Below are 24,669 nucleotides of genomic sequence, written 5' to 3'. Positions count from 1 at the left end.
GCTATTTAAAAAATTAACTGCATAGCACTGGATGGCAATAAGCATTAGATTCTAGAAAAAACATATGTAACAATTATTATTGTGACTTTCTCCTTAATAATAAGACTATTTCTTTTTTGTCTAAGACATAGGATACAATACAAGTACTTCTAGATTGTTTTTTAACGGTGTAGAGAAGGCTGCATAAGTAACTGGCCAATGAAAAGTGAGTAACACAGCCAGAAATAAGTAGTATGTAATACATAAAGAAGCATTAAAGCAGCCCATACCATATGATTTAAGTTCTCATATATATGAAGATTTTTGATGGGACTAGTAGCCAGCTTTTATTTAAAGTATTTGACATTCCCATTTTTAAAATCCCTGTTTGAGTAGAAATTTTTTAAGTAAGATGACTATTACAGGGAAGTATTTCTAGGAAACTACAGCCAAAACAGTTCTTTTCTTAGGGAAAAAAAAACACCAAGGGAAAAATTAATTATTCTGTTAATGCTAAATTTGTCTTCAGATTTTTTTTTTTAAAATACTTGTCTGGCTCCATGTTTTTTGGGAAGGTTATAGAATTTGGTAGAGTCATGATGTTGCATTTTAAGTATGTGTTTTTTTCCAGCTGTATGAGAGTTTGAGCACACTTTGCTAAGTTTTAAAGGCTTTGAAAAATTTATGAGCACATATTTCACAGAAATTTCTGTGATTGTAACTTAAAGCCCTGTAAGCACTGAATGTGCTTGGCCCTCAGCATGCCTTCTGAAAACCAGTGAAATATATATTAAACACTGGGTATTATTAGCGTTATACTCTCTCACAAATTTGCTGGTTTTATCAAGGAAAACTGTCAGTGGCACATGCATTCTCTCTTGAATGTCTTCTTACTCACCTGTAAGTCTTGTGCCTGAAACAATTTTATATATCGCTCTTTCCATGCTTGGATCAATTCAGACCAGGCTAGCTGTAGTCTGGAGAGGGACTGGTGAATCTCGGGGGTTGCATAGTGACCAGAATTGGCAAGTTCTTTACCATAGTCACTGAGAGAGTTGAATCTTTCCACTCGTGCTTCAATCTCCTCCTAAAATATATTACTAAGGTTGATGTCAAGGGTTTATGAGAAGCCAGTTATTCAGAATACAAGCCTTAAGGGGAAGAATATGGGCTGTAACTTTCCAGCACTAATATTTGTATGGAAAATCATGCATCTTTCTTTGAGCTCTGTTACTGGAAGAGTATAGAATTGCTAAGAGAAAATAAGTGTAGAAAATGAATTACTTTATTGCTTTAGGAACAACTGTTTCCCTACAAATGAAAATTGGGATTAAATTAGAAACAATCTACCTCCAGTCTTCCTACATAAAGGTAGTTCTTATGAGAGACAGTGCCTAGAGTTTTTCACCTCCTGACATATAACTTGGCATCAGATTTTTACATTAAAGACATAGTTTCACTTTATTTTGTGGTGTTAAAATGAAATACATTTAACTTTTGCACCTAGTCTGAGGAATGAGCTATGTCCATATACTGAGTCCTGGAGGCAAAAACAACTATGGCCCCTGCAAACTGAATGTGGAATTTCTAATGCATGCAATTTGAAAATGAAAATAACCATGCACTGAAATAATACCATGTATTAACTCATAAACTACCTTAAACACTATGGCATGTACTATTAAATTTCTGAAATTAGAACTGCAGCTTTTAGGGATTTTTGGGGTTGCGGTCTTGCCTAATCAAAACACAGCTGTAAAAGAGTAATTTCATGGGGTTTTTTTGTTTCACATCAGCATCTTATGTTCACCTCTAGTCTCTCCAAAGGACTTTATTTTGAGCCAGTAACCTGAATGAAAAAACCCCTCATTTTTTCTTGTGTTGTCTATAATTTTAGTTTAGTTAACATAAGAACATATTGCCTGGATTCCTCCTTTTCTGTGTGACTGTCTCCTTAGAGCCATTTGGGCTCCTTTACTAACAGATATTAAAGACTTAGATCTCGCTTCCATTTAAATTTGGAGCACACTACATCAGTGGATATTTTTAGTGTGACAAAAACATTGTGAAGTCTGTGATATAAGAAAGCATTGTTAAAATTAAAGACTAAAAAAAAAGAGGGAATTCCAAGTACTTTGTACTAAATTCAGGTTTAGAAAATTATTCAGAATCTACAAACTATTTGTGCTAATTATGGGACCCACAAAGCACTGGATATTAGTCAAGATTCTGAGAACACGATTTTTAGAAAAAGTAACATAATTGCAGAGAGAATGTAACAAAACAGCTGAAGGACAGCTATGATGCTTGGGAAAAAGTAAAATATTGATTATTTTTCCCCCCTAAGGTTAATCAAGAATATCACTCCTTTTAGAAAAGAAACCAAAAATATTAGCCAAATTAGCCACCAAAATATTGTGTTGCAATTGAAGTGTTTTGGAACTGAATGTGTAGCACTGTTCAATGGTAATTTACTGCCCTGTGTGAAACAAACTGCTGTTTCTATTTTTTTCTCAGGTAAAAGGACTTTGCATGAAAAAAACTAAATCAAAGCCAGAATTGACTGGCATGAACTTTTTGGGCAATCTTAATAAAGAGATCAGCAGCAAGCATAGTGTGATACTGAACCTGTTTTTTAACTACAGGCTTGGACAGCAGTACAGGTGAGAGCTAATGGGGCTTTCTGAACCTTCCTGCAAAGACACAAGCTGTCAAACAGCCCATGAGACACAGTTTTGTCAATATGTAGGTGACTTCTATCTCTAATCTGGTATTGAAAAGTTTTTTACCTGTTACTGATAGATGCATGCAGCAAAATTCTGCTGTATCTGCAGCAAATAAGAAAGATTCCCAGTATGTTCAATTGGAAGCAATGATGATACTTGCCTTTCTCTCCTGATGCTCCTCAATCATACTTTCGGCTTCATTTGCGCTTTTGGGAAGCCCCCCTGCTTCCATTAACCCTCTGACATTTTGGGTCCAGTCTAGTAACTCCTTCATCTCCAAGTTGAATTTCTGTAACTGATACGAAGCTGCCAGCTTCTCCTTCCTGCCACACAATTTGCAATTCAGCATTATCCAACACAGAATTATTTAGTTGCTTCTCTCTCCCCATTTGCAGAGGAAAGTATCTTAGGAGAAGCCAAATGAAATGAATTCAAGCTTTCCCTTACAGTTCCTACCAGTCCTCATGTTAACTAAAATCATAGGAAATGCACACTGCCTTGGAGACAACATGCTTACTATTTTTACTACATCAGTTCATTAGCACAAGAAAGGTAAAAAAGCCTTCATAGCTGTTGCTTCCAGCAATGATTACAGATCAGGCCTAAGCCTTTCTTGTTTTGGAAAGATTTGAGAAAAAAATATCGCCTAGAACTATCCAAAAATAAGTCTTTCACAAAGGCTTTATGATAGATTTAATTTGATAGTCATAAGGCATTATTTAATGAGATAAACCACAAAAATTGTATTAGTTTTCCCAAAGTCATATCAGTGGAATTTTGTGTGTGCCAACTCACACTTTTTCCAGTGTAGGTGTCTAAGACGCCTGTGTAAACTTTGTAAAGAATCCTTAAAAACTTTTAAAAGGCCCCTGGCAAGCAGAGTTTAGACCCCAGAGAAAAGCTTTTCTCCTGCTGAGAGATATTCAAACCACTCTCTAAGTCTTTACCTTTGTTTGGCCTGTCCCTGGAGTCGTAGCCAGTTGTTTTTCATCTCCTGTTGCTTCATAGTCAGTTTGTCATTTATGGACGGATTCCTTGTGGAAAGGCGGAAAGATTCCAATTCCAAAGTCTGGGAAGAGATTTATAGTGGGGTGAATTTATGCCAAATGCTTATATTCATTCCTGAGTTTGCCTTTTAGGAAAAATAATTCATTTTAAGATCCCTATTTTCAAAAGCAGGTACTTAAATTATGATAACAAAATAAACAAAGGGAAGATGTTATATGCAAAAAACAAATACATATGCATTTGCAAATAAACATCCATGTGAAGAAAGATAAGTGTGCACTGCTTCACATGTACAAATGGTAATTTACAATGAAAAAAATAGTTTTGCAGAATACGGACAAACATAATCTAACTAAGCCTAACAAAATCTAACTAAATGTAACAAAAGCCATGAAAATATGGAACAGACAGAAACAAGCAGATTTGCCTTTCAGCAGAAGGCTCAACAATTTTTTGTATGTGTCTCAGCTAACAGCAGCAACAAACCACGATTTTCAGTGTAGACTTCTAGTTGATATTGTTTTCCTTAACACAGGCTGATAAACAGTAGAGAACACTCATCAACTCAGGTTTAAAGTTGGTAACTTTCTTCCAAAATTCCATCAAAATTATGAAAATGAATAATTCTAATTAGGCAGAAAGGAGAATATGCCAGGCTGGTTTTAATCATAAAAAAGTACAGTTATTATACTTTGTACATGGTATTTGTGGTACCATATCAAAAAAACCAAACCCAAACCCAAATGTAAGAATTGATACACATGCAGGTAAACTCAGATACCAAACCACTGTTAAGGTATTAAGGAAAAGTTTACTCTGAAGTCAGAAACTCTAAATATGCTGCTAAAATCTCACTATTGAGAACAATGCCTTTGGAGAAAGTTTGCAAAAATATTTTCTATATGACAGGGCTTAACACTCTGGTCAACAGTGAAAAAATGTGAGAGATTGTCACAGGATTTCTACTACTGTGGTTCAACAGAAAATACTTCTTTTTATTAAAAATATACAACTATATAGGAGCTTAGACCAATATCTAATGGTTAAGATTAGTCCTAAGTGATGCAAACTGGCCATTTTATGAAAGCCAGAGTGGATCAGGCAGGCAAGTATAATCTAAGATTTCTGTGTTTGATGTCTGTGTCAGGACATTACCTGCACCGTGGGCTTTATATCTAAGTTTTAAACAGAACTAGAGTTGTGATTTTGGTCAATTCAGTACAGAAACTGGGGGAAAGATGGACTCCATACTTTCCAAAAGGTATAGGATAGTCTGATCTGGTTTGTAAATGAGAGCAAGAGAGTCAGACAACATGTTAAAAAGAGACTTTTCTTCTTAGATTTGGTGTATCAGAAAGAATGATATTGATACGATAAAGCAGGAATAAGCAGAATGGTATTTTACTGAGAAGAAATTTATGCTGCATTTGCATTGCAGAAAATTCATACTAATCAATCCAAATGATTTTTGCACCATATTTCCAAGAAGCAAAAATGAAATTTTTTACAGTACTTTCTCACTTCTTACCTCCATTTTGGACTTTATAACACTGATTTCTCTCTCCATTTCTTCATGTCTTCGAATCAGGTTTTCCACACTTTCCACATCTTTTCCATAATCCAGTGCTTGTATAAGTACACTCTGGAAGGAGCAGTAAGATGTGCAAATGGTGAAGATTACACAAAGCAAAAGGATCATATCTTAATTATTTCAAAGAGTCTTTTCCTTCACTTCGTTGCATTGCCATCTAAATGTTCTTATTGTCTTTTAAAATATCAACAGAGTGCATTGTCTGCTTTCCGGCAGAGAGATGAAACAAGAACCCACATCTCTTTGAACAGTCATAATCCTGCTTAAAATGCCTCTGGCCATTCACATGTAAAACAGAGACAGGCATGCTTCCCTGCATTTCTCAGTCTTTCTTTTTTTTCCAAATACCAAACCAGAAAAATATTTCCCATTTAATTGTGGCACAGAAATTTTCAGATATGTATTATGAAAATATGAAAAATAAAATTTACTCTCAAGCTCCTAACAGAAATTAGATCCCATAAAATGAAGAAATAAATTTGTAAAAGTTACTATAAAAATTCTGAGCCAACAGCCTCGTGGTACCTTAAGTAGTACCACTTGCCTACTGACACATAATTAAATAAATATATAATATTATAATATCTATAATATTATATAGTATATATATGATCCAGGATAGGTATTTTTACTGCAATTTTCTGAATGAATAAGATTTTATGCAACTTCTCAAAGCTGCATATTTAATAGGTCTGTATTGCACAGCAGGGAGAGATATGCAAGCTAGTGTTGAATGAACTGGCTTTGAATTTGCTACACTAGAAGTTGTTGTATTCAAGCTAAGTAGGTAATTCAGAAACAGTTCTATGGTAACTCAGCTAACTGGCTTTTGGTATTCAGAACCAGCTTGGTCTCAGCATTGTCTGAAGGAGATGCATACCTGTGCCAGTAACACAGCAAAAAATAGGCACCAGTCCCTTAGTTTCTAAGATATGTACTCTACTTACTGCATCTTGCTGTGTTTGTTTATTGTGGGAGGATTTACTAGACAACATGGAGATGTTTAGAAATGTAAGGATGCCACTACTTCATGACTTGTCTAATTCTGCTTACAGTTACTGGAAAGGAGTCATTGCTGGGGGATAATTTATTTCATCTGGGAGGTACTGGAAAACACCCAAAAGACAACACTGTCATCGGTCACAGCCAGCACGGCTTCATGAGAGGAAAGTCCTGCTTGTCAAATCTGATTTCCTCTTATGACAAGGTAACCCACCTAGCTGATCAAGGGAAGCCAGTTGTAATCTTTTTGGATTTCAGTAAAGCTTTTGATGCTGTCTTTCACAGGATCCTTCCGGAAAAAATGTCCAGCACATTATCCACAATATCCACACAGCTGGATAAACACATCACGCAGTGGGTGAGCAGTCGGCTCACAGGTCGAGCACAGAGGGTAACAGTGAATGGGGTGACATCAGACTGGTGCCCTGTCACTAGCGGAGTTCCACAGGGCTCCATCTAAGGCCCTGTGCTCCTCAACATCTTCATAAATGACTTGGACACAGGACGGGAAGGGATATTAATTTTGCAGACAACACAAAACTGGGAGGAGCTGTTGAGTCCCTTGAAGGCAGGGGAGGTCGTGCAGAGAGACTTCGACAAATTAGAGGACTGAGCAATTTGAAGTTCCCAGCCATTTGAAGTTCATGAGGGGAAGTGCTGGATTCTGCACCTGGGATGGGGCAACCCTGGATGTTCATACAGACTGGGAATGAGATGCTGGAAAGCAGTGCTGTGGAAAGGGACCTGGAGGTACCCAGTGGCAAGCTGAATCTGAGTCAGCAGTGCCCTGGCAGCCAGGAGGGACAACCATGTCCTGGGGGGCATCAGGCAAAGCATCATCAGCCGGTCAATGGAGGAGGTTGGTTGGAAGGGACCTCTGAACATCATCTAGTCTTGTCTCTGCCCAAAGAGGGGTCACCTTAGGACAGATTGGTCAGGGTCTGATCTAGTTGAGATTTTAATTTTTCCAAGGACTGTCTCTTCAGGTAACTTGTTCCAGTGTTTGACCACTCTCATTGTGATTTTTTTCACTTTACACCTATTTTGAACTTCTCACTTTGCTACTTGTACCCACTGACTTTCACTACGAACTTCCAGGGAGAGTTCAACTTGATCTTCTCTGTAACCTTTCATTATATAAAGAGAGCATCCCCTTTTATTGCAGACTCTAATCTGTGATTTCTCACAATACATTTCAAACGTACCCATTATAATGAATGCCTTGGAGTTAGTAATCTGCACTGTTTAATGATATTTCAGCCTTCCTACACACTTTAAACACAGACAACTGTCAAAGATCACTGTTGAATACTCAGCGGCTCTCTCGAAATCAGCATGCCTGGGTTTATTGCTGTTGGCAAAATACAACATTTTTCCGTTTTAATCAATCAAAATTTGAAAACTTACCTTCTCAGTAATTCTTTCTGTGATGTCATCTATTTCTCTGATTAAGGCATGAATCTCTAGGGCTCCCTCTAATTTCTTCCTGTATGCATTCAGGTTACCATGGAAACTGTTCCACCTTTTATTGAAAATAATATTTTAGAGATGTATTTCATAGGTAAGGATTTCCACAACTGAGTTTCATGATGCTCATATTTAAGCAAAAAGACAGGATTTCTGAACTACCTTATGCACTGATCCCCAACTCCCCGTAACAGGGCACATCACAGAGATAAAGCATTAGTGTGAGAAGATTATCTGGTTATATTTATACCAGGTTTTCAGGATGGCATGGGGGCTAAAAGCTAAAAAGTACTGATCCAGTTTCCTTAGACTCTCAATAACTTCATAATCCACATGCTTTTGTTTCTTAGACAGTGGACTGTGAAGCAGCAAAAGCAATAGGCAATTCACCAGGACAACTATGTGAATAGATGGAAGTGTCTTAGCTTCATGAATCTACTGTGTCAAGTGCTGTGAAACAGCGTGTTTGCCTTCAAGGCTAGAAACATGACTTTGGCCCTGCTGGATTAAAAATCGTTCTAGCTAACTGCTCTGAGAGAATTAGATAACTCCAGTCTCTGATGTTTGGTGGTCATGGTATTAAAGAAGAAAACATATGTTCCGATTCCTCCATTTGTCCCAGCCAAAGACACCTAATTTTTCCTTCTTGTTTTTGCTTTACACAGAAGATTTAAGAGCATACTCACTTCTCATTGAGATGCTTTCGGCGCTCGTATATAGTCTTTGTCTCTTCCTTGTTCTGTCTCTCCAGTTTCATGGCCAGGGCATTGATAGTCCTGATGTGAGCATCATCAACTGTTGACTCCTGTAAAGCGAGAAAAGAAACAAAGGTATGTGTTTGAATTGCTTGTGATTGAGTTTTCCATCGAGACATGAAAAACAACACCAGCAGCAAAAAGAAATAGTTTTACCTCACTGCCAAACATTTCAGACATATAGGGTTTGCTCTACTACAACTGCTGGTGTTACTACGTCCCTGATGAGAAGACAGTAAAGGCAAGAAAGAACATTAATGACCATAGATACAACAATGATCTAGGTCTAGATGGGGGCCCTCAGGCAGTCGTTTCTAAGCCAGACGTTCCAGCTGGGGTTCATTTGCTGAAGAAACATAGGTGCAGGTGCTGGTTACATAGGTGGCTGCTGTGGAGCAGCTGCTGTGTGGTAGACTGATCCTTTGTCAAACAGACAGTGACTCATGGCTCCTAGGCCTACTTGCTGTTTTATCTAGATAGGCTTCTGTCCAGAAGTGCCTTCTGTACTGTAGACAACAGGCTTAAAAATCCATACAGCCTTAAGAATCCCAGACGACCTATGCCATTGTGTTTTCTTCTAAAGCAACATCACTGCATTTTAAAAGGTATACCAAGACTTCAAGGCAATTTGCTTCCCATGCACATACCATGGAATGGGTAATATTTGTACATTGCATACATAATCTGGACTATAGTGGAATAATTTTTCTTTTGGAGTGTTATGGATAGCCAACACTGAGCACCGCTCCAAGACTCAAAAACATTCTCTATTTTTCTAACAGCAGTAAATCACAGACTCAGCAGGGAGACAATCGCTGGTGCAATAGAAGCACAGTTAAAAGACGCCAGCACACTGTTAATAGAAGTATTTGCTCCACTGGGTATTTTGTTTGCTGCATCCATACCAATATGCACGCTTCCAAATATGCTTTACTATTATACACAGTCATAAAGTAAACAGGAGAAACTAGTAGACAGCCAGATATTCTTCAGAAACCCTGCAGTCTTCTCTCCTGAGAAATAATAGCAGCACAATGAGTAGAAAATCTTGCACCCATCAAAGCAGAATGATTACTCCCTACCCTGATCTCAGATTTGTCTAGTGGGAAAAAAGAGACTGGATGGATGTACACACTGTGCCAGGAACACCCTGCTTCTGCTTGTATCACCCCGTGAAGTACTGCATAACTAAGCATCAGCTATCATGGGCATAAATGTCCCAGTTTTTTTTCTGCAGGAGTCATGTTCAGAGTATTACAGGAGCAGTGACTACAAGTTGATAATATCTAAGGCCAAGAGTTTCCTGTGGCACAAAAGATCTACCTTAGTTTATGGAAAGATTTTTCTATTCAGGGTCTTAAGCAGACTGGGACACTGGGTTGTTTCTGCCTTTTTCATCATCTATTTTTTGCTGGTAAAACCTGTAGAAGAGCCCTTGCTCAATCCCTAAGTCAGCTGGTGAGTACTGAAGGCACAATGAAGGTCTCTTCAATAATTCCCTGGAGCTGAAGTTGAGTAGTTTGGCTCTCTATCCAAATCCAATATGAATGCACTAATGTAGTGTCACGAAATTCTGCTGGTCTCTGGAACAGGGAGCTTATGGTTTTCTTGCAGGGGTCAGGCATATCTACACTGCTGCTTTGCATAGATGAGGATTGTCTCCTTCTGCTATTTGGCAACAAAAATAGAAGATGGGATCTGCTGTAACAGGAATTGGCAACAAGATAACAGGCAAACATAGGAAAAAGAATATCAGGAGAGAACAGAAGAGTAAACCTCACTCACAAAGTCCTAATATACCTCTTTCCAGACCTTCCTCACAATTTCCAGACTGGCAAATCAGCACAGTAATCTTTCCTGTGTGACACACAGACCTGTTAGTCCACAACTATAGCAGTTCACACAGAGAGAACAAGAAGTTGCTGCAAAAGCATCCCTCACAACTCTTATGGCAGGAGCTGAAGCACATCACAAGGAGGCCCTTGTTGTGGCAGGGCCTGTTCCCCAGGTTTGGTGCCCAAGTTAGTACATTCACTGGGGACAAGAGAGGCAGCTGGCGTGACTCCTCAGCACCACAAGAGTCAGAGATCTCAGCATAGAAAGGTGAAGTGTGCAGCCAACTTGTCACATGGCTGCTATTCAAAGTGTAAACCATTGCTCTATTTTACTAAATGTCTGATTATTAATGTTATGATTCATGACTAACCACATGTGCTGTATAAACAAAGATCCCCAAGTTTACATGTTTCATTTGTATGAAGGAATATGAGAAACCTGACTGTTCCTCACGAGGAGAAGAAGGGAGAAATAAAGGATGGAAATAGAGAAAGTAGTATTTTTTTTCCCACAGGCTTGGTTCATGGAAGATCTATATCGGTTTTCAGATTCATACAAACATGGCTGAAACAACCATGTTTAAAACCACTTCTGGGTGGAAATGACTGTGACTTTGCAGACTGCACAAACCAAACAAAACCCTGCTCAAATTCAGGCTCACACCACAAGTTTTCCAGTCATTTAACACAGTCCAAAATTCTAGGTTGTGTCATGAGCACCTGACAGCTCTGTTTAGACATCTTCAAAGCAAAAGGCACAACGAGTGAAAATTTTATCTTTTTTAACAGCTTTTGAGGTTGTAATGCTTCCTCTCACCCTGATCTTTCACCTTCTCAGTGTACTGCAACTGTATTTACTACCTGAACTGAAAAGTTAACTGCTGCTTGCAGCTGCACAAGAAACGTGCATGGAAAACACCTCTTACCCCTGATGTTGCTCCACGGAACTCATTCAACTTTTTCTTAAGTTGCAGGCAGTGTTCATAGTCATTTCCCACATCACCTACATTAATCATGACTTCCTGAGGAAATAAGCAGCAAACAGACAAATATTTAGGCTAAGAGTACAAGAACACAGCAACTCCCAATGCTTATGCTGATGCAATAAGTTCTGTGATTTGCCTGTAAATCACTGACCTACAGCTTCTGAAGTAGTCTTTTCTGATCTTTAAATAATTATGAGACTTACTCCTAACTCTCTCTTCAGTCTATTACTGATTATGGAAGCTACCTCTGAATGAAAGTGATTCTTCCTTCACTCCTACAAAGAGAAACTTTCAGATTTGATATATGAGAGTGCAAGTCAGTTGCCAAGTACTTCAAGTCTCTTCCATTCTAGTCTGCTTTTATTTCTCTGTCTCAACAGAGACATAGGAGATGGCCTCCAATAATCACAAACTCTTCATTTGCACATTTTACATGAGAACATGTGCTAATACTGTCCAACTAATTCTGGTATAGGCAGACTCCAGGAAATTTTTAGAATTTACTGAATCATTCCTTTCATATTTTCTGTAGAATGTGTCATGATTCTTACAGACAAAAGCCACTAAAAATATCCTGGAAGATGACACTTTTATCAGAATTTCATTGCTAAATAACAAGTCTTTAGCGTGTTAGCTAAATACTAAAATCCATTTACCTTCTCTCTGATCCAGGCTTCCACCTGGTTCACCTTCTGAAGAAATTCTAGGAAGTCCCGACTGTCCTCCAGCATCTTTCCACGAGCAGCAACAGCTCTCTTCAACTTCTCCCAATGCTCCTGAAGCGAGCGGACTTCGCGACGGATCTCTCCTGATTTTGGGTGGCCTTTTGATATCAGGGCTTCTCCTTTCTTCACATTCAGAAAAAGAAATTAGAAATTAAGATTGCCACTAATTTTTAAAGGTGTTATCATGTTACATGACCTTTCTAGAACGATTCTCTCACTTCCCTAGCCTGGACTGCACAACAGATTACTGATATAAATTTTTACCACCGAAATGATATAGTTCGGCTGGAAACCTCTTACATCTGGAGGGAATCTAGAATCACGGAACACTAGGATTTGAATATTTCCTTGCCAAGAATGACATTCATGGAGTGGGAGCACCAAGAGAGATTTTACAGATGACTGCACATTTTAGCCATATGATTCACCCAGTTTCAACAAGAATATTCACAAATGGGGCATGAAATCCTGTTTACTTTTTGTAGGAGTAAACAGCCCAGGCAAGGAAGAAGTCAGTGATATTTTCAGGTCTTTAAGAAAATCTATTCAGACTATAAGGAAAGATGGAAGCTCCCCGGATAGAGCAATTCACATATCTCCCTGCTGTAAACTAACAGCACTATATTTCCATGGCATAGCAACTGAGTTCTTGTCACACAAATAGGATAATTGATATAGAAGCATTTCATCTATCTGTCCTTCTTTGGATAAGCAGCAATAATCTGTAAAAACACTAGCAGAGTGATAGAGTTACCTTATTAACAGCTGTGATGATTTCTTCATTTGCTAGAATCTCTGCCTCAAAGACCTGATGTTTCTGCAGCAGCTTCATTTTGTCCTGCAGATTGCTAGGGTCTTGTACGGAAGGATCCTCTAACTTCTGCATGCGTTCACTGATCCAGTCTTCTGTCTGCAGCAGTGTGAGGCATCCAAGTTAGCATGACAACTACATGAGATCCTGGGGCCTTCTCCCAGGACATATTCTATGCAAGTGTCTATGCTAGGCAGACTGAGCTGGGAGCTTGACAGCTGGAGTGGCTCTCCAGTTTCTGAACTATTCTACTTGATAGGAGATAAAAGCAGGTAGGAATTAAACTAATTTTTATCTGACCACAAGAGTAATGAAAAATTCCTTGAATACCTCAGATTTTATCACAAGCCATAAACAGATCACACAATCTTCTAGATTATATTCAGAGAATCCTTGAGCAGATATTAAGCCTTAACATGTTAGACATTTAAAATGAGATTATGACCACTGAATCTTGGGATTTAGGGCTCTGAGTTTCATCTCACATCTCTGTCATTGACCTACCTTTAAGGTGGGTTAAGATTCTTTAGAATTCTGTGCCTCACCTATAAAACAGCACTAACATTTCCTGATCTCAGTGATGTTGTGAGACCTAAATGAAAAATGCAAAGTAAATAAAGCCTTATTGATGGGGCCAAGCACTAATTAGATTATTTGAGGGGAAATACAACCCTGTTTGCTTTTATACTTCATAAATTTCAAAATGGTCTGGTCGGGAGTATTAGATTCAAACAAGCAGGAGATCTGTGAGAGCTAACAATGCAAGGGTTATGTGTTTCTCTTAGGAAATTATTTTTTAGGGGATCTAAATGAATGCAGAATAAAATGGATAACAGGATAGGGAGTTTTCCAAAATTTTCTTTAAAATCTGCTGAACTTTAGACCTTCGCACTAAAGGAAATATTTTCTATCTATCAAAACATTGAGAACTGTCAACTTGACATAACTGATCCTGTTGTCCTCAGAGCACTGAAGTAATGTAATGTTTTGACAACATAAGATCAGCAAATTGAAGGCAGCTTTATTAGTTTCAAATCATTTTGGCTGTCCTTGTGGAACTCTGTGTTACATGTGCACAAGGCTTGAGAACTGGAGGATTTTCTCAGTTAATTAATGATTTGAAGTTTTGTTTCAGCTGCTGAAATTCTATAAATAAACACAGAAAGAGCTTTCATGAGCAGCATGCTCTCCAGAAACTGTTTCTTTCCAAAGCACAGTTAGAAACTCAAACAGGAACCTTATGTAAAGATTGCCCAGAAGAACACATTGTCATCTGCTGTTTTCATTTCTGACACCCTCCTCAATGGCCTTCTCCCATTACCAGCCACACATTAACTCTTCAATGTCACTGAAGTGACTCTTCATTTGAATAGAAGAGGCTCATGCCTACAGTTAGAATGAGAAACAAGTGAATCCCCTGTATATAGCCACTTACAGGTCAATTGCTCTTCTATTTTGTAATCAGAAGCAATGGCTTAACAGCAGACTGAACATCTGCACTCTTAGTGGCTTGGTTTATTTTAAGGCTTACTTAAGATGGCTCTAGAGAGTGAGAGATCCTTCTCCTGGCCCCATGCCCACATTCAAATGTGAACCAAAGTTGATTTGTTGTCCTAAGATCTTTCTGTGGAAAGACCTAATGGTCGTCTGGACAGGCATTTTCATTTTATTGAAGACAACAGTAAGACAAGTGTTATGCTCGGTGTAGAGACATGAGACCAGTCTTACTTCTAGGGGACTCATAAAAAGTGTGGGCACTACCAATTTAGAAAGCTACATTTTCAGAATATCAGTTACTGTAACCTCATGAGCACAAACTTTTTGTAAGTTACACTGATTTTTAATAAAAGAAATATTTAGAGCTTATAAAGGAGTGTGCCTGTTCCAGACATTGAGGCAACAACTAACTCTCTCTCTCGCTCATCTGAGATAAAGAAGTAAATGTTTTTTTAGTCTCTTGTAGAGGGTGAAAGGGAAAGGAAGTACCACTGATATGATGAGCAAGTTTCAGGGTCAGCATAAAAACTCAGGGCCAGCTTTAGAAGTCAAAACGTTCAACTTCATGATCTTTCCTCTGCAATAATTTAAATACACATTTCTAAGTAGCAGCCTGCTCATTTGCCTTCCACATTAGCACGGGGCTACAGACATTGTGACAATAGGGTAATCTATAAGTCTGTCTCACTTCTTTGGGACTCAAAAAGCACCCTATTTCTACTGTAGGAGGGTGTGTCCTATTTTGTGAGCTGAGCATAAGCTCTTGAATTAGTGGGTTTTACACAGAAAAAAACCAAAGTCCTGTGTCCTGCAGCAGGTAGCCTTCTAAGCAGATTATATGATGTTGAGTTCTCTGTCCTCTCATCAGTAATCGCAGACTGTGTCATCTTTTTACTAATGTGTGCAGTTCTCTGTGTAAGTGCTTCTAGAGAGTAACCAGGAGACTTTTAATGATGACAGTGATCACTAATTTCTGCTGAAGCAAAAAAAGTATGCTTTATCAATAAAAATTACTTAACATTCTTGCAGGAAGGAGAGTTTTCAGAAGAGTGGGATCTGAGCTATGGATTTTTTCCTCTTAATAAGTAAGAATAACTAATGATCTCATTGATTTCACAGCTAAACTCAAAACTCATCTCTGAATTTAACTTCCCTATGGGGACAATTCTCGTTTGTGAACATGTACACATCCAGAACATCATTAAATCAAATTAAACATTCCATTCTACCCAATAAAGAGAGAGAAAGAAAAATATTGCAATAAGATTTTTTTTATTTTTCTTTTTAATTCCTTGGTGGCATTCACATTCTACAGCAGTAGGCAATGATCAGCAATGTAAATGACCATATAAGCCAAGAGCAGAAACTCTCTTGGATGAATTTATGTGGAGAAAGTGAATGAGAAAAGGAAAATGTTCCCCACTACGCAGGGCCAGATCCTCTGCTCTAAGTATGTGATTCAAGAATGAAGGGGGAGCCCAGTCCAAGCACTGATTTGACCATTACAGAGAGATGGGGAGAAATGCATAGATATTCCTACCTAATGGGTTGATGATATCTCCAGGAGGGCATTGACAGTTTCTCTACCACAGAGGATGTTGACAGTTCTGGGAACTTTCTGTCAGAGTTATACTGCTCTTTTCAAAATATTATTACTGGGCAACACCCCCTCCACTCCACTGTGCTAGTCCAGAAGGTGGCTACTACTGGTGGGATTTCATTACTTTCACATCATGTGATAGTAAAAGTATAGTTAAATAATACAAGTTAGTGTTTGGGTGTATAAATAATTTCAGATAAAGTTTACTAAAAGAAAAAACAACCAGAAAAAAAGAAGAATAGCTCTGGTTTTGTAGTGTGGCCAAAGAAGAGGGCATTTAAATGTCTGACTGTTTGGGGTAGGGGGGAGTTCCAAATACATTGTGCTGTAAATGGAATTTTAGTAGCCTTAGATTATTCTTTTTCTTGAAAAAAAAAACCAAACAAACAAAAAAAATAATTAAAACCAAACCAAACCAAAAACAAACCACACAAACACAAACAAAAACCAAACAAAAAAAAAGAACACCAACAAAGAGAAATTTTGTTGCTGGCAGCAGCTGTGTTGTAGGCATTCATTCTCTTTTGGTGATGATATTAACCTGATCTATGTCAGGACACGTGTCTTTTTCATGGGCTGGGAGGTGACCAGCACCTGCAGTTTTTTCTTTAAATCATGGAGGATGTTCCATGGGATACAGCAGCAGAAGGGGTGGATACCAAATCAGCAAGTGTTTGCAAATGTCTGCCTGGGCCTATGTGCTCTTGTTTATGCCACTACACCAGATATGCTTGCACATTTTCAGTCACACACATTGTGCTGCTCTTTGAAAGATTGACCTAGTATGCCTTTCTAACAGTACTGCCAGGAACAGAGCTACTCAGTTACAAGACTAAGGCCAGAATAGGAGACAAACAGAGACCAACATATTCTGCAGAGACCAGTCAAAGCGAGCACTTCATCCAGTAGAAGTAGGCAGTTGCTCTGCCTTCCAGCCCCATCCCAGTCTAAAACCCTCTTACCTCTTCCAAGTTCTGGTAGAAAAGTGCCAGAAGAAGGGCAATCTGCAGCTTCTCTCTCCTATTCTGGGATAGATTCTTGATCTGATGCTTCCTCTCGTGAATGACATTCAGTTTGTGCTGAATCTTTCGCCCTTCCAGTCCATCAGCCTTTTCCAGCCTGCTTGCCTGTTCTTGAAGAGATATCATCTGAGGAGACAACAAATCTGAAATTACTTTTATGCTTCCAAGTGGTGTGAAAGAAACAAAATCCAAGCTCCTTTCCATACCTAAAAGATTTTCCTTTTTTCTGTAATAAATCAAGAATAGCAGGGAGAGGTTAATCAACATTCCCCCTCACCCTGTACTATATTACACTTATGACATTATTATCATTGCTCTCTGTGGTGGATCCTGGCTACTTGAATGAATTGAAGCTGTAGCTCCAGGAGTCCCTATGTCACTGATCAGCTGGTGCAAGGAATCATGGAGCAAGCATGACACTCATAAGTGCCAGTGCTCAAGTTTTATTTCTTTGTGGAAATCAGGTGTTGGAAGGTAGCTCTCAAAATAAGCAATCTGTCTGGCAGGGAGCTGGCAAGAGTTCTGGGAGTTCATTCCTCCTAAGGAACCCGGGTATAGCCCCAGGTTTAAGTTTAGCCCTAGCCTGGGTGAGTTAGAGCAGTGGCTATCAGGCAGATTCATTTACATGAAGGTGAGCAGATCAGTATCTATTCCAAAGCTGTGGAGAGGCGAGCCAGTTTGGCACAGCCATTGTATACCAAATGCATATTTAAATAATTTGACCTCCTGTATTTTACTTGCTATAAAAGCCACTATTTTTTTAATATAAAACCCAGAAACTTCTGATATCCATGACACAATAGGGCCTGCTTTAAATATTTCTTCTTGTAGCTCCCACTGTTCAGCACACTGAGTGGTTTTCCTATCTGCTGCAAGACAATACAGGGAGGCCTTGGGCGTGGAATGTTTTAACACTTGTTCTCCAATGCTCTGCCTCTTATTTCCCTAAGCTTCCTCATTTTCTCTTTGGTTCAAGCATATCAGGCATATCATGCCTGTCAGCAATTCAATGTGTTAGCATATTAAAAAAAATTATATATATATATACAAAATTCTAGCTCTTGGGCTGGTAGAATATTTGTTGTTGATTTTTGTACCTTCTCATCCTGTGATGCCAGAAGCTTCTCAAAAGCCTCATGTTTCCTTATCAGTTGCTCTACTTCATTTACAGAGGTTCCGAGGTCACTGCTTTTCAAATAAATCTATAAAAAAAGTTTATTATTTCTCTCAGTGGATTAATTATCACATAAACTTTATTCATAAATGGGAGAAGAGGTATTAACTCTGTTGTTGAGAGTACATTTGAGAGGGAAAGAAAGGAACAGGAGGCAACTGAAATTGGAAATTAACTAGTATAACTCCATGGTCTTTAGCTAGAAAGAGAAGCATTAACAGGTCCAGCTGAAGAAAGTGACCTGTCACTGCTTATTATAATCACTAAGTCACAAGGCAGTAAATTCCAGAGGTCTAAGCCATCCTTGTAATCTCAAGTAAGATCACTCTCATGTCTGACAGATGTCCATATGATTCCTTCTCAGAAGAGTTCCTGTAACAGAGACTTTGCAGCCTCCCTGGGCAATTTACTCCAGTGCTTCATTACCTTAACTTCATTACCTTAAATTAGCAGGATTTTCCAAATATCTATCCTGAAAATGCATGGCTAGCACTACACGTTGCTATATACTGCCCTCTTCATCACATGAAGGATGATCATTCCTTTTACATCTGCTTCAACCTTGTACATGTTTGTAGACATCACATATTGGGATTTCTGTCTTCTCTAGGCTAAAACTACACTGATCTGATCAATTATTCCACAACAGTTGTGTCTTCTTGATTCTGTTTATTCCTATTTCTCTCTGGATTTTCTCTATTTCTTCTTATTTTGAAACTTGATGCAATAACTGTCAATAAGCAATCAGACTGCCAGAGTGAAGGTTGTGAAGACAGCAGAGCATTTATATGTGCCTTTCAAGCTGCAATCTTCAGCATGTGTCTGTATATGGTGCTTATCTTCTATACAATACCATGAACTCAAGTTCACCTTGCAATCTACTATAAGATTCCAGAAGCTTTTCAGAAGAACTGCTGACAGACCAGTTTGACCCCATCCTGTATTTAAGCAGCTGATTATTCCTGAAAAATGTCATAGCTTGCATCTGTACCAAGTGCATTACATTTGTTATATTTTCAGGTCATCTTTCCAATTTGTCTGCATTAATTTTATTTACTGTCTGTTCTGTCAGTCTCTGATGCAGAAAGACTTTAGTCTAAAATAATAAGTGCAGTTTTAAAGAAACTGACCTCTGCACTGTTTGCTTTTAACACTGTGAGAACCTTCTCCAACTATTCCAACTAAGGCACTGCAGTGTTCCCTGATTCTGTTCTGGTGTTAAGAAGACTGACTGCCCAATTACTTCTGCCATGCATTCTGTTATATTTGGTTTTGCCAAATGCAGAAGAATAAACAATGTAGTTATCTATTATCAAGAAAAAACTATGCTTTTCTCCAGATTAATAAGAATGTATTCTTTTCCAGTGGATTTAATTGCCCACATTTTTTTTCTTATTCAATGAGACAACAGCAAAGCAAAAACCTCAATTAGACGCTCTGATGGGACATGAGCAAAAATTACCCATGAGCAAGGTTCACACTGAAGTGACTATGACTGGACAGACCTGGGGAAATCAGACTGTTGTGAGGGATTACATTTATCAGCAGTGTGTAATGTGTAATCCATTTTGTGAGCTCATGGAATCATAAATATTTGGACAAGGATGAGAATTTCCAACCAGTAACTCTACCTGGGTAAAGTGCAATTAATGGAGATGGAAGAAGAATTTGAGATCAGTGATACAGTGTGAAAGAATTAAGAGGCAGGAAAGAAACAGAATAGAATCAGTGAAACACAATTGCTAATAGTTTCAGAAAAGGGCTGGTAAATAACATAGGTAAATCTGTGCCTTAAAACCATAGATATGTGCAATAAAAAATAACATCTGGAGAGGTCCTTCTTGCTTTGCTAAGCATTACAGTTCTGTAACAGTCTTACAGTGTGTTTTTTATGAGAGGTAAAGGATACTCTCTGGCAGCTACTTTAGAAAACCAGTCATGATGTTCATTTTCTGCACAGAAGTATTGGATGACTGTTTAACTCCACAGGGCATCTTCTGAAGGAGAGGTTTCCCAAGCATGAATGCATGTGCAGGGCAATCCACACGTACTTGTCAGGGTCTGAATGCACTAACAGGCTCTGGCGGTTCTGACTGTCCCCTGGATGGACGTCCTGCTCCCATCTGGGGGTCCCTCTGAGGCTCGGCCCTGACCACCAGCCCTGCCTGAGCTACACTGAGGGGAAGTCTGAGCTCTGCCCTGGTCCTCCTGGACAGACCCCACATTTAAGTCACTACCTCGCCTTGATGCTTTGATCTTCAGCTGGTTGATGGACTTTTTTACTGCCGCCACCACTCAGCCCTCCTTGGCAGCTGCGGATAAGAGGACTGACAGCCAGACTTGACCTGATGTTCTGGTCCATTTTTCAGGAGTGAATATTTTGCATATAGAAAAAAATGCACAGAAGACTATCATGCCCAGGTTGGATGTACAAACTGTTCTATACTAATCCATACCAAGTATCAAAAGAAAGGTAAATAAATCCCATCACAGTAATCACTGTCAAGAAGACAGTGAACACAACAGGCCTAAGCTTATAGTATGTCTGTCCCATTAATCACCAGAATGCCTAAAGAAATATATTGATGCCTTTGCTATGCCTCTGTCTGTTAAATATAACCCCACATCAGAAGGCAGATACTCTGTAATTCAAACTTTAATCTTTTGATCTATCCTACTCATCAAGTGTATGAAATTATATATTTTTTTTTTTTTTGAGAGTGTTACTGGATTTTGTTTGCTCTTTTGAAGAAAGATCTCCACATGTGTGGGTTCCAGGTCTGTCTACAGTAATGCCTTATTAAACCACCTTATTATTACCATCTATATTTACACTGCTGTTACTAACACAGAAATAAAAAGTTATCAGCTGAATCTAACTCACTGCTGTTTTGGGTACACAAACATACAGCCACACACTGTATCTCTATTTTGAAGCTTTAAACACTGCTTAAAAAATACTGTAGCTTCTTTACATATTCTGTGAATTATCTACCATTTTTGGTCAAAAAAGATGTAGCTCCAGGACTTTTATCTAGTAACTCTTAGCAGTGAAACTGGTACCTGAAGAAATGGTCAACTATTAGTTTTTCTGCTCATAAACCTGTGACGGAAGAAAAACACAAGGGGTATCTACCAGTAAAGGTGGTTAGATTCCTTGAAGAAGAGAACAGAGACATTTGAGAGCAGGGGTGTGGGGTGGTGAGTCATAAGCAGCTGCCACTGGAGTGTTCAGTGCCTTGCTCCCACTGAAAACCACTAAACACAAATGACACTGAGCATTCAAAGCTCGATTCCTTCAGATATTACAGCAGTGGGAAAAAGTCCTCCTGGAAGCTTTGGACCAAGACCTCCAAGCAGAAGCTCGTGCAAATGCCAAAACCAAGGCTTTGACACTCAGAAAGAAAACTGGTGCGCAAAAAGAAAATTGCTGCAAAAGGAAAGTGGCTGCATACATTACAGGAGAGGCAATGGCACCAATTTTAGAAGAAAGCAGCCCCTGTAGCACTAACAGCGCTACTTGGAGAGCTGCTAAGGTAAAAATTTTCCATTCCATTCATCTTTTAAACAGAAATCTTATGACAGCCATTGCTAGAATCAGAACCACAACATTTTTTTCATGTAAGTACTTGTTATACCAGTCTGAAAGCAGAATGAAAATTGGCTCCTGTGCCACAATGCTGGCCTGTGGCCAACTACATCACTTTCTGGTAGGTTTTTAGAAAGGTCCCCAAACACCTGCTTTGAATAAGACACATTGATTTCAACTATAAAACACTGCATAGCTCTCCTCAGGTAACCTACCAGGGTCTCCTAGAGGAAACAGTATATATAAACTTTTTTTTCAAGTTTGTTGCTATTATGAATCATGGCCCATCATCAGGAATTTTGCTCAGCCACGAAAAGCACCAAAGACTTGGTCACTTACTATAAAAGGGACTAGTTTTTAAGAGAAGACTTGCAAAGATGCTTAAAACCACAAAACAGTTTTTGAGATTTTTGAGATTTTAAATGGAGAATGGAACAAATAGTCAATTTATTAATGATGTAAAGCACAGAAATGGAGGTTTTAACCCTACTTCACTAGAGGTTTTCTCTATTTCTGAGTTTATTGCATAGTTTTCAATACACAGTCATATAAGAACTCTTGCATACAAGTTAATACAGAACTAAAAATGAAGTCCAGTTTAAAAAAAAATTCATTTAAAATAAGTCAGTACTATATACACACTTATGTGACAGCTTATGCCAGCTCTAGCTTTTAAAGAAATACTGAAGAAACATTTTAATCATTAGCCGAGCTATGCTCTGTGGATACCACAACTTCACATTTATACATACTGGAAGCTGACATAACCCCAAAAGAAATTCATATTCCAAGAAGACTAGTTTTTGTTTCTCTAGAATAAAATTTATTTTAAGTATTTCTGCAAATTCACTCCCTTCTCCTGCTCTTCACAGTATAACAAGCTCCACAGATTTTGCCCCTCACTGCCTGCCCTTGGCTTGCTGTTGAGAATGCTGGAACTCCACAGAAAATCCTTCTGCTTTAAACATGCACTAAAAGCCTGAATTACTTCCAGTTTTAAAAGCCTTCACTTAAAGCATGTAATCAAGTCCAAACTATCTGCCCAAATAGATAACAACAAAGTTTGATTTGACTTAATTCTGATAGAAGTAAATAAAAAAGAAAAAAATTGATATTTGATTTAGCAAAGTAAATAAATATGTTTGATACGATGACTATATATGGTACACAAAAATGTTGTACTATGCTTCATTTCAGTAGAAGTTACAACAAGGTATCATACTATAACCATAGGTGGAATAAAATGCACTGAAGTTTTTTATAAAGAGAAAACACATACTTTTTCTATCACACTGACATCACTTTATTATTGGCTTCTCTCCTCACAATCTATATGCAAAATTCTAATGTTAAAGATATTTAAAATTTCCTTCCCTCCTCCTACTGCATGCTGTCTTATGGCATAAGAATATAATTATCTCACATTGGAAATGTATATGGGAAAAACCACAGAGATAACACAGTAAGGTTTTTTTCCCATAACTGCTGTGATTCCTTCCTCACACCTATCTCTGTCTTCAAAATTCGCAAGCTCGATCCCTATCCTGTAAGTAGTAGGTGTTGGACCAGAATCTTAAGCCCATACAACATCATCATTAAAATATTTACTTATGAAACATTTGTCTGAAGGCAGACTAAATTCTTTTTAAACTCCCCATAGTTTCACTGCTAGAAACTTTGCTGGGATATTCAAATTTGACATGCTATGGAGATTGAATTCCCTTCATTTCCCTCAGGAAAGGGCAGTACCTCTCCTTTTCTAAGAAGGGGAAAAAAGTGATTTCTTCCTATGCACTTAAATATTTTGGGTTTTGAAAACAAGTATTACTTTTAAAACTTACAAAACCAGGAATTAACCATCTAGAAATACAGCATTTGACAAGTAAGAAAATGAAAACACTAAAACAGAAAAGGACTAAGAAAAACTACACTGAGCATTTGTTCCAGGTCCCAGACTGACTAGCAGAGAAGAAACTAGTTCTCGGCTCTGAAGTCATGAACCTTCAAAGTGCTGAGCACTGTGGCCCAATCATGAAAAATCTGTAAACAGTTGCATGTCATGTTAACAATAGCATTCTAAAGGTTAAAATGAAACACTTGTTAAGTGCTCAATCAGATCAGAGTTCTTATCTTCATTTAGCATGGATCAAGATGTATCTGCAGCCTTCGTGACAGTAGAACACAAGTAGCTTTCTTATTGTTTTGTAAGTCATCTCTAGGAAGTTGGAACATGGCAGTAAGCATACAAATAGAAATCCATATAGCTTGATTAAATACGAATCAGATCTTCTGTTTGCAAATGTTCCTAGAATGGAATGGAAATCTTCACCACTCGCCTTCCAGAGTCAAAGGATGCAATGTTGACAGCAATAGATGGACACCCTGCACCCTCCGCGTCTCTGTGACTTGAAGATGTGGTGGGAGCTGGTGTGTTTGTCAAAAGGTTGTCAGGACATACACTTTTTACAGTGCATGTTTCCTGGGAAGGTCTCCAACCAGATCTTGTCCAATGGCTAGAAAGCAATCCTGAGCAGCAAACTGGATTCACTGACAGAGAGAGGCCAGCCCCAACATCCACAGGGTGAAAGGGTGGGCCAGCTATATCTGTATCATGTGTTTTGATAAAGACTGTTGGACTTGAACTTCTTCTAAATTCTCTTACCACCTGGATAGGCATAGCAGTCCAAGGGGTGGCAAGTATCAGGGTGATTTTGGAAACCTTGTGGTGAGCAGGTGTTAGGTCATCACATGGAGTCTTCCTAAACTCTGGCCTAGATGAAGGATAATTCTGAAAGACAATCAGCTCTGGATTTAAATCCTTGCTTATGACCTCATTCCCACTAGCTGAATTTCCTCTTCCAGTCAGCATAGCTGAGGACAGCCATATATCTCTGGAGACAGA

General features: G+C 38.5%; 1 protein-coding gene across 1 annotated transcript in view; it reads right to left on the bottom strand.

The window, feature by feature from the left end:
* SPTBN5 (spectrin beta, non-erythrocytic 5) overlaps positions 1 to 24,669 on the bottom strand; it is a 102,493-nt gene that overhangs the window by 24,023 nt on the left and 53,801 nt on the right. Inside the window, exons 35-45 of the mRNA XM_039388983.1 lie at positions 18,102 to 18,206; positions 16,945 to 17,130; positions 12,829 to 12,984; positions 12,006 to 12,197; positions 11,290 to 11,385; positions 8,460 to 8,578; positions 7,714 to 7,828; positions 5,242 to 5,355; positions 3,653 to 3,774; positions 2,866 to 3,028; positions 878 to 1,066 (exon numbers count right to left, since the gene is read on the bottom strand). Of these exons, the coding sequence (XP_039244917.1) occupies positions 878 to 1,066; positions 2,866 to 3,028; positions 3,653 to 3,774; positions 5,242 to 5,355; positions 7,714 to 7,828; positions 8,460 to 8,578; positions 11,290 to 11,385; positions 12,006 to 12,197; positions 12,829 to 12,984; positions 16,945 to 17,130; positions 18,102 to 18,206 (1,557 nt within the window). The remainder of the gene's footprint in view (positions 1 to 877; positions 1,067 to 2,865; positions 3,029 to 3,652; positions 3,775 to 5,241; positions 5,356 to 7,713; positions 7,829 to 8,459; positions 8,579 to 11,289; positions 11,386 to 12,005; positions 12,198 to 12,828; positions 12,985 to 16,944; positions 17,131 to 18,101; positions 18,207 to 24,669) is intronic.

The sequence above is a fragment of the Pipra filicauda genome, unplaced genomic scaffold (assembly GCF_003945595.2).
Source record: "Pipra filicauda isolate LSUMZ 115617 unplaced genomic scaffold, ASM394559v2 scaffold6_size6359152_pilon, whole genome shotgun sequence".
Classification (NCBI taxonomy): Eukaryota; Metazoa; Chordata; class Aves; order Passeriformes; family Pipridae; genus Pipra; species Pipra filicauda.
This window is presented reverse-complemented; position numbering and strand designations above follow the sequence as displayed.